The sequence below is a fragment of the Arachis stenosperma genome, chromosome 2 (assembly GCF_014773155.1).
Source record: "Arachis stenosperma cultivar V10309 chromosome 2, arast.V10309.gnm1.PFL2, whole genome shotgun sequence".
In the NCBI taxonomy this organism is placed as follows: domain Eukaryota; kingdom Viridiplantae; phylum Streptophyta; class Magnoliopsida; order Fabales; family Fabaceae; genus Arachis; species Arachis stenosperma.
In genome coordinates this window covers 3,091,422-3,106,364 of record NC_080378.1, presented here as the reverse complement: position 1 = coordinate 3,106,364, position 14,943 = coordinate 3,091,422, and the positions used below count along the sequence as shown (strand labels likewise).

The window sequence follows — 14,943 nt, the reverse complement described above, 5'->3', positions numbered from 1 at the left end:
CTCTCTGCTGTCTTCTTCTCTTCTTCGTCCTCTTCGCTATCTTCTTCTCTTCTTCGACCTCTCCACTATCTTCCAGTTCATCTTGTTTTCTTGTCTGCATGAGTGATAATGGGTGGTGGGGAGAGAAGCCAAAGTAGCTCAAGTAGGAACAACTCTATAGGGAGACCTTATGGCGGAAAAAGATTGTGCAACATGGGAGGTAAGAACGCCGTTTTTTGTAATTGCAAACTTCGGATGGTGATGAAGTACTCAACGACGACAGAAAATTCTGGTAGACTATTTTATGGTTGTCCAAATTATGAAGTAAGGTTATGGCTCAATGTTAAGATAGTTTCACTTTGAGTTTGGATTCACCTGCGTTTTTTACTTTGTAGTATGGAATCTATTGTAATTTTTTTTTGTTGGGTTGATGGAGGTGAAGAACTAGTTTGTGCAACACCTATTTCACAAAAAATTTTGCATGAGTTCAATTGAAAAATGACAAATTTAAAAAGTGATGTTAAGACCTTGAAGATGATGATAATGGTTGCCTTCTTAAAAGTGGAAAATATATTTTAGCTTAATGGACGAACCTACAAGGATACATATAATTTAAATCTGTGTTGAACTTAAAATTAATCCAACCGCATTAACTTGTAGTTCAAATAGTTTTTAGGTAAGTGTACTGATGTTGTAGTTCAGGATGAATATGAACTGGAAGATAGCGGAGAGGACGAAGAAGAGAAGAAGACAGCAAAGAGATCGAATAAGAGAAGACAATAATTTGGGGATTAGGGTTTTATAATTGAAAATGGACTAATTTGGATATTATTAAGCAATTTCAAGTACCAATTTGAATTAAATTCAAATTTGGTACACATCAGCATACAACTAGAATGCCACATCATCAACGTTTAGACGGCACTTCTGCAAGGGACTAACGGAGATGTACTTTTTCGAATTCCAGGGATTTAATTGATCATTTTAAAAAGTCGAGAACTAAATTGAATAGCGATTTGAAATTCAAGGACCATTTTGGGCATTTATTCCAAGAAATTTATTTTCGAACTACACAACATCTCAAACTTATTCAACGAAGCATCATTCTTTGGACAATATTACTAAAAAAACAGACAATTGGTTTATCAAAGTTTGCGTAGTTCGTCTATGAAAAACATTAATAACCACAAAGGAAGATGAGCCTCTTTGCTTAGAAATGATTATATTAGATGAAAATGAGACAACTACATTTGTGGCACATGTAATCAAACACTACAATATCCAACAATAAGGTAACCCTATATACTTTTCATAATCTCATCTATCAAATTATTAGTTACTAACCCAATACTTATTTCAGATCAAAATGCTACAACAATTTTTGTACTATTTGATGGCGAAGAAAAAAAAGTGTTGGGAATAACTACTTCAAATCTAATGACACTCCAGAAAAGTAATGACATTGAAACACCACCCCAATTGAAAAATTTGTGCAACCTTACACTTATATTTGAAGTCAAAGTAAATGATTTTAATCTCAAAAAAGATTGTCAACAATACACTGTTACCAAGACATTTGTTCCAACCAAAAATACTGAACCTCAACACCCATTACAACAAATAAAACAAGTAATACTCCAGAAAAAATTTACTTATTCAAGACATCATTTTTATTTCTAATTTAAATTATTCATTGATTATAGGAACCAACTTCGCCAATACTAATATCATCAGACGAAGATCACATACCCATCAAGAGATTAAGGAGAAAGAAATTTATACAAATTAAAGACACATCTTCGGAAGAAGAACATACCTACAAAGATAGAACAAACAACACAATAGAAAGTGCATATAACTCAACAATTCATAAAGAACATGTCTTCACAAGAATCTACCACAGAAAGAAGAAATCAACAACTCTAACAACAACTAATAAAGAAAAAAGAGGACAAGCACTACATAAGAAGACTAAATCCATCAACAAAAGAAAATACAAAAGTCAAACCACCAAGTAAAAATGTTACTTTGTACAATTCTAACATCTAAATATTTTGTATTACAAATTATTTTAAATAAAACACCTTTCAAATTTAACTTTAGTTTACACATTTAATTTAATTCTACAAAACATAACAATTTCTAATATTTATTATATACTATCGTTAATTTACCGTCCGCGCGATTCTAGTTGTTGTTAAATTAACAAGATAATATTTTCTAGCTAGAGAGAGTATTTGACTAGCTCTGTTGAATATTGACATTTTTAAAATCAGTTGTGGAACTTCAAACACTAACTCTTATCCCTTTATTTCTCCTATTTTGGTCTTCCTTTCTTGCTTTGTCATTTTTATTACATATCAAGCATAAGTAACAAAAATGATCCTATGCTTTATGTCGAATTGAATTGCTTTTAGTTCTCTTTGATTCTTTGTTTTTTTCTTTTAAAGAAAAGAGAAAGGAGATAGAGAAAGCAGATAAAACGAAAGAAAGTTATAGGGTATATTCATTCTAGCTAGAAATAAAGCTTGTCCCCTTCTTGTGTGCACATTTTGAATTTGGAAACATTAAGCTGCTAGTTATATACAATGCACCTCAATATAATTTTCCTAAGCAAGATACTTAACATTGTAAAATGATCATTCACTCTAAGATTGGTGGGAATAAATTAAACCTGTCAAAGGCATAACACAGAAGCACCCAAACATAATGAATATAGGAGGCACACTCTGGCAACAGTCGATAGCAGCAAAATATTGAAGAGAAGGCAGAAAAATACAATACCAAAGTTTAACATGGGAAAAAACCTCTGAGTCTGAGAGATAAAAAAATCCACAAGCAAAAATTTTCACTATTTTCCAAATCAAAGCTAGAAACAAGTCCCAAAGCCCTAATAAGCATACATGCAGTATTGCAGAACTCTTGTACAAGAACATAAACACAAACTAAATGGGAAACCAATGATACAATAGATGGCCGTTGTTTACAAACTTTTTGGCTAAAGAGCTTGGATCGCAATCACACCTAAAAGTTGAAGGACTACGAGTGAAGAATGTCCAGATAAACCAGAAAAGATTTGACCATCCAATCATTCATTTGTTCAGGTTAATACACTAATTGGGATGTAGAGGGACTCTCCAAAAAGTGTTTGCTTGGGCCTCAAACAAAGGAAAATGATCATAACCTGCTTGATGAATACCCAATGATGTATTATTCCTTTTTAGCTTCAAAAACAGAACCGAAAGGGACAAATTTAGCTTGAGAAAAGATTGACACAAAATAATAATACCGCAATTCAAAATTTTACAAAAGTACTTACATGCTCACCAAGTTGCAATTGCCACAGAAGCTGCCTAATGCACATTTTAATGGTTGAATCCAGAAAGAAAGTAGATCCTCAACCATAGCAGTTATCTATTTCTTGATGCCCCTGGAAAATCTATTTGAGTTGGTCTTCATAAGAAATGATATGAGATAGAGCAGCTTCAAAGATCAATACCTCTAGATCCATCAAGTTTATGTTACCTTCATAAAGAGTTTAGCTGCAACTCTTCTTCTTGTAGCGTTTGCTGGGCAAAGGACAGTGTTGAATTTGAAATAGTAACCGAAAAAGGAAGCTTTTCTCCTGCCATATTCTCCAACCTGAAGTAAATTGCAGAGAGGAATAGAATAACTATACCTACCTGAAGCTGGAACAGAAATCAGTTCTTTTGATTGAATGAAGGTAATGTAAGTATGGTTTGTTTTATATAAGATTATGTTCTTTGAAATATTAGCCATCTGGGCACTTGTACCTCAGTAGAAGCTACCTGCAGAGGATGGTAAAAACAGTAAATTTGATTCATCCAATTGTTTAATATATCTAAAGAAATTCTTAAGGCTGGATACACGGAAAAAGATATTAATTGTCTTTCAATTTTTATTTCATGGTAATTAATTCTTATGTTCCTATGTAGATGCAATTTTATTGAAAAATATGTGTTAATAAGTATGACTTGTGCATGTGTGAATTTAATTGTGGTAGCATGTGTGAATCATGAAGAATAGAGAATTACCTGCTCAGAAATCTCTGTTTAGACGACTCTAATGTCAGGGATGTGGGAAATTTTAGGCCAAATTTGTTGATGCTTATTCTTGCATAATCCTCCCAGCAAACGACACCCTTCAATTTTGATTAGCAAGAGAGAGGGAGGCAGCTTTTCTCCTTCCATATTCTCCAGCTTTGAACAGTACTCAATGTGCAACTGTTGAAGGGAGGTGAGGCGGAGAAGCTCGTTGCATTCCAATGTCTCCAGATTATCAAAGTCGAAGAGATGCAGAGTGGTAAGGGAGGGAAGGTGAGGCAGCGAACCCACCTCTGGGTATGAATTTATGTTGTCGCAGTAATGACCTTCAATGGTAAGATGAGTAAGGGAGTCCAAGTTGGCCATCCATGATAGATTCTTCATTTGTTTCTCGCAAAATCCCACATCAAGTGATTTCAAGTTAGGCGGCAAACCACCCTCTGGCAACCTGCAAATGTTTGGGCAGCCATATATCTCGAGAGACTGTAAATCTAGGAGTCGACTATTCATGTCACGTGGTAATGCCTCCAACTTTGAGCACCATGTGACGCTGAGATGAGTCAAGTTGGGTGCAGCCAGTCCTTCTGCTGCAAATGACACTAATTCAGGGCAGTCAAAGATGGTGACACTTTGAAGAGCAGCGTGTGGTGCCTCTGACAATGACACTGATTCCAGATTCATAAACCCTTCTATCTCCAAATTCTTGAGATTGGGAAAGACATCCAATGACAAGGAGGTCAGTGAATCACAGCTGTCTACTATTTGTAGCTCTACCAAATCATACTTCTGCTGCTGTAGCTGGGGGAATTCTAGTTTTCTACACCCTTCGATGTGTATTTGTTGGAGGCAACGTAGATGGTTGATGCTCATCATTGCTTTCAATGCAGACTCCATCAGAGATTCACTTCCCCCAATTGTTAAAGTATCCCCATCAAGAAAAATGTGCCGTTCTATGAAGTTGTTGTCTATATGTAGTTTGCGAACTTTTGAAACATCCGACAAAGAAGAAACGATTCTGAAGAATACCTGATTAAGCATCTCTTCCTTCAACATTCGACAATTTGTCATTTCGAGCTTCCTAAGATGAGGAAATGTTTCTGACTCAGATACGTGCCACACCTCCCAACATGCCATGTTATCAAATACCAAAGTCTCCAGTGAGGGAAACGGTGCAATATGCGAAGAATGATGATCTCCTTCATTCTTGTAAAACTCCTCGCCAATGCTCCTCAGCTGATCGAATCCTCCAATGCTCAGGGACTTAAGAGATGGCAGCTGTCCAAGTGAGGGCAGCATGCAGCAATTCTTGCATGACTTTAGAGATACACGTGTCATGTTTTGGTAGGAACAGTTCCCCAACCAATCTGGAAATATTGTACCCTTGTATCCCTTGATTGTCAACTCTTTCAACCCATTCTGCGGTTGCAAGTTATCGAGCATGTCTCTTTCTGTTTGTGTACTTGAAACCAGATCATCACCTGAAGACCATTCCAAACATAATTCATCAATGTGCTTCATATCCATTATCTTTGCCCTGTTTGCTTCTTTCATATCAACAATATTCTCCAACTTCTTAATCTCAACGGATCCGTGAAGATTTACCAGCCCTCCAAACTCCTGGATTCCATTGTCTTCGTGCTTGCCAACTACAAAGTAACTTAAAACGTGCAATTGATTCAATTTGCTCATTTTTCCGGGCATTTCTTCCAAAGAAGTTTCTCTAATGTCAAGATGCCGCAAACTCACAAGATTATGCAAACCACTAGGCAGCGTAGTTAGTTTGTAACAATGACGCAACTTCAATATTTGCAAATTACACAAGTTGCAGAAAGACTCTGGCAATGTCTTAATACCAGTCCAAGAGAGATCCAAGTAGCGCAGATGGATCAATTCTCCTATTGAATTAGGCACCACATCATGTTTATCAAAGGATAAAACTCTCAAGTATTTACACTTTGATAATATCTCACATGTTGCCGCTTCAGTGTTGGAGTTGGGAGATGAGAAATCGTCCAACAATAATAATGTTCTCAAAGATTCCACTTTAGAAATAGAATTATAAAGTTTTGAGCTATGACGACTTAAATCTACACACAAATGCCGAGTCTGAATCTTTATCTCCTCTTTACCAAGTTCTTCTGAGTTGCAATAGAAATCTCCAGCAAGGAATATTGCTAAGTCATGCAAAAGATCATGCATCACAAAATAATCACCAAAGTCTTCAGTCTTCGTGAAAAATAATCTGGAAGTTAGTTCATCAAAACACTCACAACCAACTTCTTCTAAACTCTCTCCTCTCTTTGGTGGTGGTAAAAGATCTTCTGTCATCCACAAAAGGATTAATTTCTCTTTCACAAATTTATAATCCTTGGGAAATAAAGCACAATAAACAAAACAACGCTTCAAATATGGAGGAAGATGGAAGTAACTTATCAGTAACGCTGGAATAATCTTACTCTTCTCCACCGAAAATCCCCAAATATGACTCATTAGTATCTTGTTCCATTCCTCAACATCATGCTTTGTACGTAACAAGCGACCAAGTGTTTCTGCAGCTAATGGCAAGCCGTCACACTTCTTGACAATCTTTCTACCTATTTCTTCAAGTGCTGCTCTCCCATTTGACTGTGGAAAAGATGCATTATCTGCAAACACTGACCAACAATAGTCCTCCGACAACTTCCTGAGAAAATAAGGCTGACAATTTTGAACTGCGGAAGCAACATTTTCCTCCCGAGTAGTCAGAAGAACAATACTTCCCTTATTACCATTTTGTTGGAAAGGGATCATAAAATTACTCCATTTGTCACCATCATCACTCCAAACATCATCCAGAACAATAAAGAACTTCTTATTCGACAATTTTTCTTTCAAAGCACGGTGAAGTGAATTAAAATGCTCAAGACCTTGAGTATCTGGAGAGATCTCCTTTATAACATTCTTTGTAGTCTCAACGATATCAAAGTTCTCCGAGATGCAAACCCATGCTTTCAGATCAAATCCTTTCATTAAATCCCCGTTGTTGTAAAGCCACTGAGCCAAAGTTGTTTTACCAACCCCACCTATGCCAACAATAGAGATCACAGACAACTGATGCTCACTGTTGTCCTTCAGCATCTTGACTAAGGCCTTCTTGTCATCCTCCCTGCCATACACATTGCCTCTCACAAGGGAACTGGTTGGAGTCCTCCATGATGAGCTACCAGTGGGAATCTTTTCAAGACCAAGGAAATCTTTTTGTTTTCCAAGATCCTCAACTCTTCTAACCATCCCTTCCATCTTGTCTACCATTTCATCCCTATCACGGTTGATGAAGAAGCTAAGGGACCAGGAAGAACTTGCATTCTTTTGAGTGGTGGCTTTGAGGAGGACAGCATCCAGCAAGTCATCAGCACAGTAAACAGCATCCCGGAGACTATCGAGCCACTTCCTCACAGATGGATTACCGAACTACTTCATCTCAGCATCAGCAACAAGAGCTTCAGCACCCAACAGAGCAGTCTTCAGCCTTTGAACCAAGTCAGGGCCAAGTTTCTTGCCCAAGACCAAGTTGACAGCATCAGTTGTAAGGAACCTGTCAAAGACGACATTAATGAAGCCAGAGAGGAAAGCTCCACCAACAAGTGCACCAGCCATGATATGATCTCATCAAGTGATCAGAAATTTAAGATATGAAGGAGAAGAGTGAAAAATGCAATGCTTGCAGGCTTTGTAACCGAACTGTGTATTGGTGTATCAAAGCTTATAGTGAAGAAGTAGTTCTCAATAATTTGTTAGCAACAAGACAAAGACAATAATTGACTAAACAGGGATCTGAGGGGCCTCATAAAAAGTTGGTATCGTTAGTGGGATTGCCTTGCTGGCTCTTTACTAATTTTATGTGTGTGATTGTTATTTTGCAATATGGAAGTGTCATGCAACGTATTTTTCAGTTTTGCCTTTAATCTTAACTGTTGTTGCCTTTTATTTCCAAAATTTTGAAAAGCACAAGCCATATCACCTTATCATTATCATAATGAGCCATTTGTGGTGGGTCATGGTAAAGTAATGATGTTGATAATTAGCAATGCTCACTTTCTCAATATGATTAAGGTCTACTTTGTTCTCTAGCACCTTTGTCTGAGTAAAATTGCTTTGGTCTTTGTATTATACTTTTTTTGTTTCTAATGAATCATGACACTCCACTCTTCTGAATTATGAATCAGTGTTATGCAACAATTTTAATCCATACCTTGTAAGTTTTTCTTAGTTTGTAGTACAAATTAGTAGATAAGACAATCACTTTAAGTCCTCCCAGCTGGCTCACACTACTTTATTTGACGGATGCAACATAATTGCATCTTGTGAAAAGTTTCAATTGTTATAGGAACAGGTTCAATAGTACTACTATACTAGTATCTCTCAAATGCATCAAATACTATTAGTTAATTTGTTATGGTATTTGAACTATTACTAGTACTTATCAAGCAGAGTTATGTATTTAGTTGCAAAGTTTTTCTTTCTTTATATATATATATATGATTTTTAATAAAAGTAAATAACGCATGCAATGGAATGACTTTATGGTGAAGGGGGTTATTTATAAGTGCTTAAAATCTTGGCAATTGATGGTTAATGCTAGTTTGTTTGGTACTCATAATTGCTTTTAATTCCATGAAAGAAGTAAGAAAATTGCAAGTTGAGAAGGTTTCAACTTTCTCATAAGATATTTTAGGAATAGAAAATTTGAGGAAGTAGTTGATCCAGCCATCTTCAAAGGCTCTTAAACATGCATGATTAGTTGGTTTCTCTCAAATATGTTGATCCTGAAGCCACAAAAAGGCCAAAAAATGTGTATCCATAAATGTCAATGTAAGTTGGGGCCTGACATAAAATTGGGTTGGTAATAGTAACAACAAAGATAGCTTTGTCAAAACAAAGATATTTGACAAGTTCAATGGAATAGTTAGAAGCTGTTTTCTTGGGACACACCTTTTTGGCTTTTTCTGTCTCTTGCTGCCTTATTCAACATTTAGTTGACAAGATAATTATTTTTAGCTGGAGGGAGTATTTGACTAGCTCCTTTGAATGTTGACATTTTTTTAATCATTCTGGAACTCCTGAAGACTAACTCATCCGTTTATGTCTTCTATTTGATTTTTCTTGCTTGCTTTGTCATTTTTGTTGAATATCAAGCATAAGTAATAAACTTATCCTAATAAGCCCTTTGTATCGTAAGTTAGTATCCTTAATCCTTACCAATAACTCAATGTCCCCTCTCTACCATGATTTATGGAGGGAAAACCTAATATTTTTTACATAACTTTTTTTAAGAGAAAATTTTTGTCATTCTTGGATCAACTATTGTTTAAAGTATTCTAACTGCTCACAATGCCATGAAGTACAAACTGAATTTCCTTTTGGAAGAGAATGATTCTTCACTTTCACTTATTCCAGGAAAATTGTGTATATGCTGCGAGATAAGTTCTTGTATACACTTATGCAAACATTTTAGACAAATTAATTGTTGATGCATTATTTTCAGTTCTAAATATAAACGGCGTTGCTAATCAATATTCTCGAATTTAGCATCTATCTTAATATAATTTTTATAATCTTCTAATCTTGTGAGAATCATATATATTTATGATTCATGGGCAATATACTTAATCGTATTTTACAGTAACATGGTAAAATTATTTTTCACTCTAGGAATAGGGGGAAGGGAAATAGACCAGTGAAAGGCATAATATGGAAGCACCGAAACATAATATAGGCACCTATATATGGCAATACTGAAGAGAAGGCAGAAAAATAGAACACCAAAGTTTAACGTGGGAAAAAACCTCTCAAACGTGAGAGATCAAAAAAACCCACATGAAGGTAAAAAGCTTCGGTATTATCCATATCAAAGCTACATAGATGTCTCAAAACTTACAAGCACTAATAAGCATACGTGCACAACTCTTTGTACAAGGACACAAACACATCAACAAAATGAAACCAACGAAACACAAGTGCAAAACTTCACCGGAAAAGCAGCTGCAGTCTACGAATTTTCTGGTAGTTCTGCTAGAGAGATCAGATCGCAATCGCTACTCCAAATTGAATAACTATGAGTGAAGAATCTCCAGTTAATCAAGAAAAGCTTTGACCATCCGATTATTCTCTTCATCAGGTTAATATACTAATGGGAATGTAGAGAGACACTCCAAAAAGTGTTTGCTTGTGCCTCAAACATAAAACGAACAGAACCTGCTTGATAATACACAATGATGTGTAACATTGTTGCCTTCCTTTATAGCTTCAAAAACAGAACTGAAAGAGACAAATTCAGCTTTAAAAGATTTGACATCAAAATAATAATACTACAAATGGTAAATTTTACAAAAGTACTTACATGCTCACCAAGTTGCAATGGCCATAGAAGCTGCCTAATGCACATTTTCATGGTTGAATCTATAAAGAAAACAGATTCATCTATCTCTTCAGGCCCCTGGAAAATATATTTGAGTTGGTACTAAAAGAAATGCTAAGAGATAGAGCAATTTCAAATTCAATAGCTATAGATCCATCAAGTTCATATTTACCTTCATGCGGAGTTTAGCTGCAACTCTTCTTGCAGGATTCTCCGAGCAAAGGACAGTCTTGAATTTGAAGTAGTAACAGAGAGGAAGGCAGCTTTTCTCCTTCCATATTCTCCGACCCGAAGCTAAAATAGAAATCACCTCTTCTGATTCCGTATAAGATTATATGCTGAAATCTCAACCATCTGGGAACTTGTACCTCAGTATATGCTACCTGCAGAAGATGTTAGAAACAGTAAATTTGATTCATCAATGCATGTAAAGAAATTCTCAAATGCTGGATACACAATAAAAAGATATTCCATGTCTTTCAATTTTGATTGCACGGTAATTAATTCTTATCTTCCTCTCTAAATATGAAGATTAGAGAAATTACCTGCTCAGAAATCTCTATTCAGAAAATTTGTTGGCCATCAACTTCAATGGTCGGGATGTGAGAAATTTTGGGCCAAATCTGTTGATGCTTATTCTTGCAGTGTTCGCCCAGCAAATCACAGTATTCAATTTTGAGTAGCAAGATAGAGGGAGGCAGCTTTTCTCCTTCCATATTCCCCAGCCTCCAACATTGTTGAATTATTAATTGTTGAAGGGAGGTGAGGCGGAGAAGCTCGTTGCACTCCAATGTCTCCAGATTATAGAACCTGCATATGTTGAGAGTGGTAAGGGAGGGAAGGTGAGGCAGCGAACCCACCTCTGGGAATGACTTTATCATGCTTTGACACCCACAATCATCAATAATGGTGAGATGAGTGAGGGCATCCAAGTTGCCCGTCGGCAATAGATCCCTCCATTGTCTCCCGACAGTAAGCTGTTTCAAGTTAGGCGGCAAACCACACTCTGGAAACCTGGAAATCTTTGGGCAATCTTGTATGTTGAGAAACTGTAAATTGGGGAGGAGAGTATTCATGCCACGTGGCAATGCCACCAACTTTGAGCACCTGAAAACTTCGAGATCAGTCAAGTCGGGTGCAGCCAGTCCTTGTGCTGGAAATGACACAAATTCGGGACATTCACAGATGGAGAGATGTTGAAGAGAAGCATGTGGTGGCTCTGACATTGAAATTGATTCCAGATTACCAGACCTATGTATCCCGAGATTCTTGAGATTGGGAAAGGCATCCAACGGCAATACGGTAAGCGAACCACAGTTCTTCCCTATTTGTAGCTCTACCAAATCATACTTGTGTTGTTGCTTCTCCGGGAATTGCAATTGGTGAATGCCGATTGCCTTAAATACAGAATCTATCACCGACTCACATCCCTTAATTTTTAAAGTATCCTCATCAAGATACATCGTTTCAGATTGTCCTCTACGATCTTTATTTATACATAGTTTTCGAACTTTCGAAACATCTGACAACAAAGAAGAAATGATTCTCCAGAATACGTCACTAAGAATTTCTCTCTAACATTGGACAATTTACTATTTCAAGCACCCTGAGCTGAGGAAAAGTTTCTGATTCAGGTAACTGCCACACTTGCCAACATGGCATATGCCGAAATACCAATCTCTCCAGTGAGGGAAATAGTGCAATATGCGAAGAATGTTGACCGCCTTCATTCTTGTAAAACTCCATGCCGATGCTCTTGAGCTGATCGAAACCTTCAATGCTTAGGGCCTTAAGAGATGGCAGCTGTCCAAGTGCAGGCAGCATGCAGCAATTCTTGCAAGACTCTAGAGATACATTTGTCATGTTTTGGTAGGAGGAATGCCCAACCCAATCTGGAAATATTGTACCCCTGTATCCCTTGATTGTCAATTCTTTCAACCCATTGTGAGGTTGCAAGCTGTCCAATATCTCTCTTTCAGTTTGCGTGTTTGAAACTATCTCATCACCTGAAGACCATTCCATCAATATGCACTCAATGTGCTTCTTGTCTATCATCCTTGCACTCTTTGCTTCTTTGGCGTCAACCACATTCTCCAACTTCTTAAGCTCAAATGATCCATGAAGATTTGAGATTCCTCCTAATTCCCGGATTCCATTATTTTCATGCTTGCCCACCAGAAAATCGCTTAAAATGTCCAAGTGTATCAACTTGTTCATTTTTGGGGGCATTTCTTCCAAAGAAGTTCCCCTAATATCAAGATGCCGCAAACTCACAAGATTATGCAAACCACTAGGCAACATAGTTAGCTCATAACAACCATACAACTTCAATGTTTGCAAATTACGCAAGTTGCACAAAGAGTCTGGCAATGTCTTAATAGAACAATATGAGAGATCCAAGTGGCGCAGATGGATCAATGTTCCTATTGAACTAGGCACCACATCAACTTTATGAAAGGATAAAGATCTCAAGTATTTACACTTTGATAATATCTCACCTGTCGCCTTTTCAATGTCGAAGTTGGGATGGGGAAATCCTATAAACAATAATGACCTCAAAGATTCTACTTTAGAAATCAAATTATAAAGTTTTGAGTCACAATGAAATAAATCTACACGCAAATGCCGAGTCTGAATCCTCTCCTCCTCCTCTTCACTAAGTTTTTCTGCGTTGCAATAGAAATTTCCAGCAAGGAATATTGCTAAGTCATGCAAGAGATCATGCATCACAAAAACATCTACAACCCTATCTAGAAGCTGATGTGTGAAAAACAATCTAGAAGTTAGTTCATCAAAACACTCGCAACCAACTTCTTCTAAACTCTCTCCTCTCTTTGGTGGTGGTAAAAGATCTTCTATCATCCACAAAAAGATCAATTCATCTTTCTCAAATTCATAATCTTTGGGATATAAAGAACAATAAACAAAACATCGTTTCAAATATGCAGGGAGATGAAAGTAACTTATTAATAATGCTGGGATAATCTTACTCTTCTCCACAGAAAGTTCCCAAATATCACTCATTAATATCTTGTTCCATTCCTGAACATCATGCTTTGTACGTAACAAGCGACCAAGTGTTTCTGCAGCTAATGGCAAGCCATCACACTTCTTGACAATCTTTCTGCCTATTTCTTCAAGTGTTGCTCTCCCATTTGATTCTGGAAAAGATGCATTGTTAGCAAACACTGACCAACAATAGTCTTCCGACAACCCTTTCAGAAAATAAGGGCGACAGTTCTGAACTGCTAGAGCAACATTTTTCCCACGAGTAGTCAGAAGAACAACACTTCCCTTCTTCTCGTATTGGAAAGGGGTCATAAAATAACTCCATTTGTCACCATCATCACTCCAAACATCATCAAGAACAATAAAGAACTTCTTGTTTGATAATTTTTCTTTTAAAGCATGTTGAAGTGAATTGAAATCGTCAAGACTGCAAGCACCTCCAAGGATCCCCTTTATGACATTCCTTGTAGTCTCAACGATATCAAAGTTCTCCGAGATGCAAACCCATGCTTTCAGAACGAATTGCTTCATTAAATCCCCGTTGTTGTACACCCATTGAGCTAAAGTTGTTTTACCGACCCCACCTATGCCAACAATAGAGATCACAGACAAGTGATGCTCAGTGTTGTCATTCAGCATCTTGATCAAGGCTAGTTGGTCATCCTCCCTGCCATACATATTCCCTCTTACAAGAGAAGTGGAAGGAGCCCTCCATGAAGAGCTACTGGTGGAAATTTTTTCCAGGCCAAGGCTTTCTTTGCATCTCTCAAGATCTTCTATTGTTCTAACCACCTCTTCTATCTCATTGACAATCTGCCTATTTTCAAAATTGAGGAAGCTCGGCAAGAAAGTTGGTACCTGTTTCTGGGTTGCAGCTTTGATGCAGAAACGGTCCAGCAAGTCATCAGCCTTGTAGATAGCATCCCTAAGATCATCCAGCCACTTCCTCACAGATTGGTTACCAAACTGCTTCTGCTCAGCGTCAGCAACCAGAGCTTCGGCAGCCAAGAGAGCAGTCCTCAGCCTTCTCACCAACTCAGGGCCAAGCTTCTTCCCCACCACCAAGTTGTAAGTCTCTCCCGAAATGAACCTGTCGAGGACAACATTAATGAAGCCAGAGAGAAAAGCTCCCCCAACAAGAACTCCAGCCATGTTCTCAAATTTTTCAGAATGGTATGAGACAACAATGCTTGCAGGGTGCTGAACTCAGGCTTCCTGAATAAATGAATATAGCTTGGTGGCCAAGATTCATTGGCAAGAAAACGTTGACTTCAATTCACGTGGTTTTGCTGGCAACAGATGAAAATGAGTGCCTACCTGATTCTTTTATAACATTTCAATTTTTAATTCTTGTTTGAAAGATAGAACAAGTTATTAAATTGCAAGTGGTGCAGCACATCTGCACATGTATCATGCTAATGCATGTAGTGTGAGCCGTGAGATATAATTATTTGTAGAAATTTTCTTTATATAATCCTCCATAATTTCAAATGC

General features: G+C 37.2%; 3 protein-coding genes across 3 annotated transcripts; all 3 read right to left on the bottom strand.

Annotated features, from left to right (window-relative positions):
- Window positions 1–4,052: 4,052 nt before the first annotated feature.
- LOC130962366 (putative disease resistance protein At3g14460) lies at window positions 4,053–10,914 on the bottom strand. The gene is made up of 4 exons (XM_057888589.1): window positions 10,824–10,914; window positions 10,613–10,734; window positions 10,423–10,518; window positions 4,053–7,493 (listed from the first exon to the last, which is right to left on the bottom strand). The coding sequence occupies exons 1-4, from the start codon at window positions 10,912–10,914 to the stop codon at window positions 4,053–4,055; spliced, it is 3,750 nt and encodes a 1,249-aa protein (XP_057744572.1).
- On the bottom strand, window positions 10,525–11,903 carry LOC130962365 (putative disease resistance protein At3g14460). The gene is made up of 2 exons (XM_057888588.1): window positions 10,986–11,903; window positions 10,525–10,823 (listed from the first exon to the last, which is right to left on the bottom strand). Exon 1 carries the CDS (start codon window positions 11,901–11,903, stop codon window positions 11,004–11,006), a length of 900 nt encoding a protein of 299 aa, XP_057744571.1. The 3' UTR covers window positions 10,525–10,823; window positions 10,986–11,003.
- A 97-nt stretch (window positions 11,904–12,000) lies between these two features.
- On the bottom strand, window positions 12,001–14,601 carry LOC130962363 (putative disease resistance RPP13-like protein 1). Its single transcript, XM_057888587.1, has one exon. It carries the CDS (start codon window positions 14,599–14,601, stop codon window positions 12,001–12,003), a length of 2,601 nt encoding a protein of 866 aa, XP_057744570.1.
- Window positions 14,602–14,943: the final 342 nt, after the last annotated feature.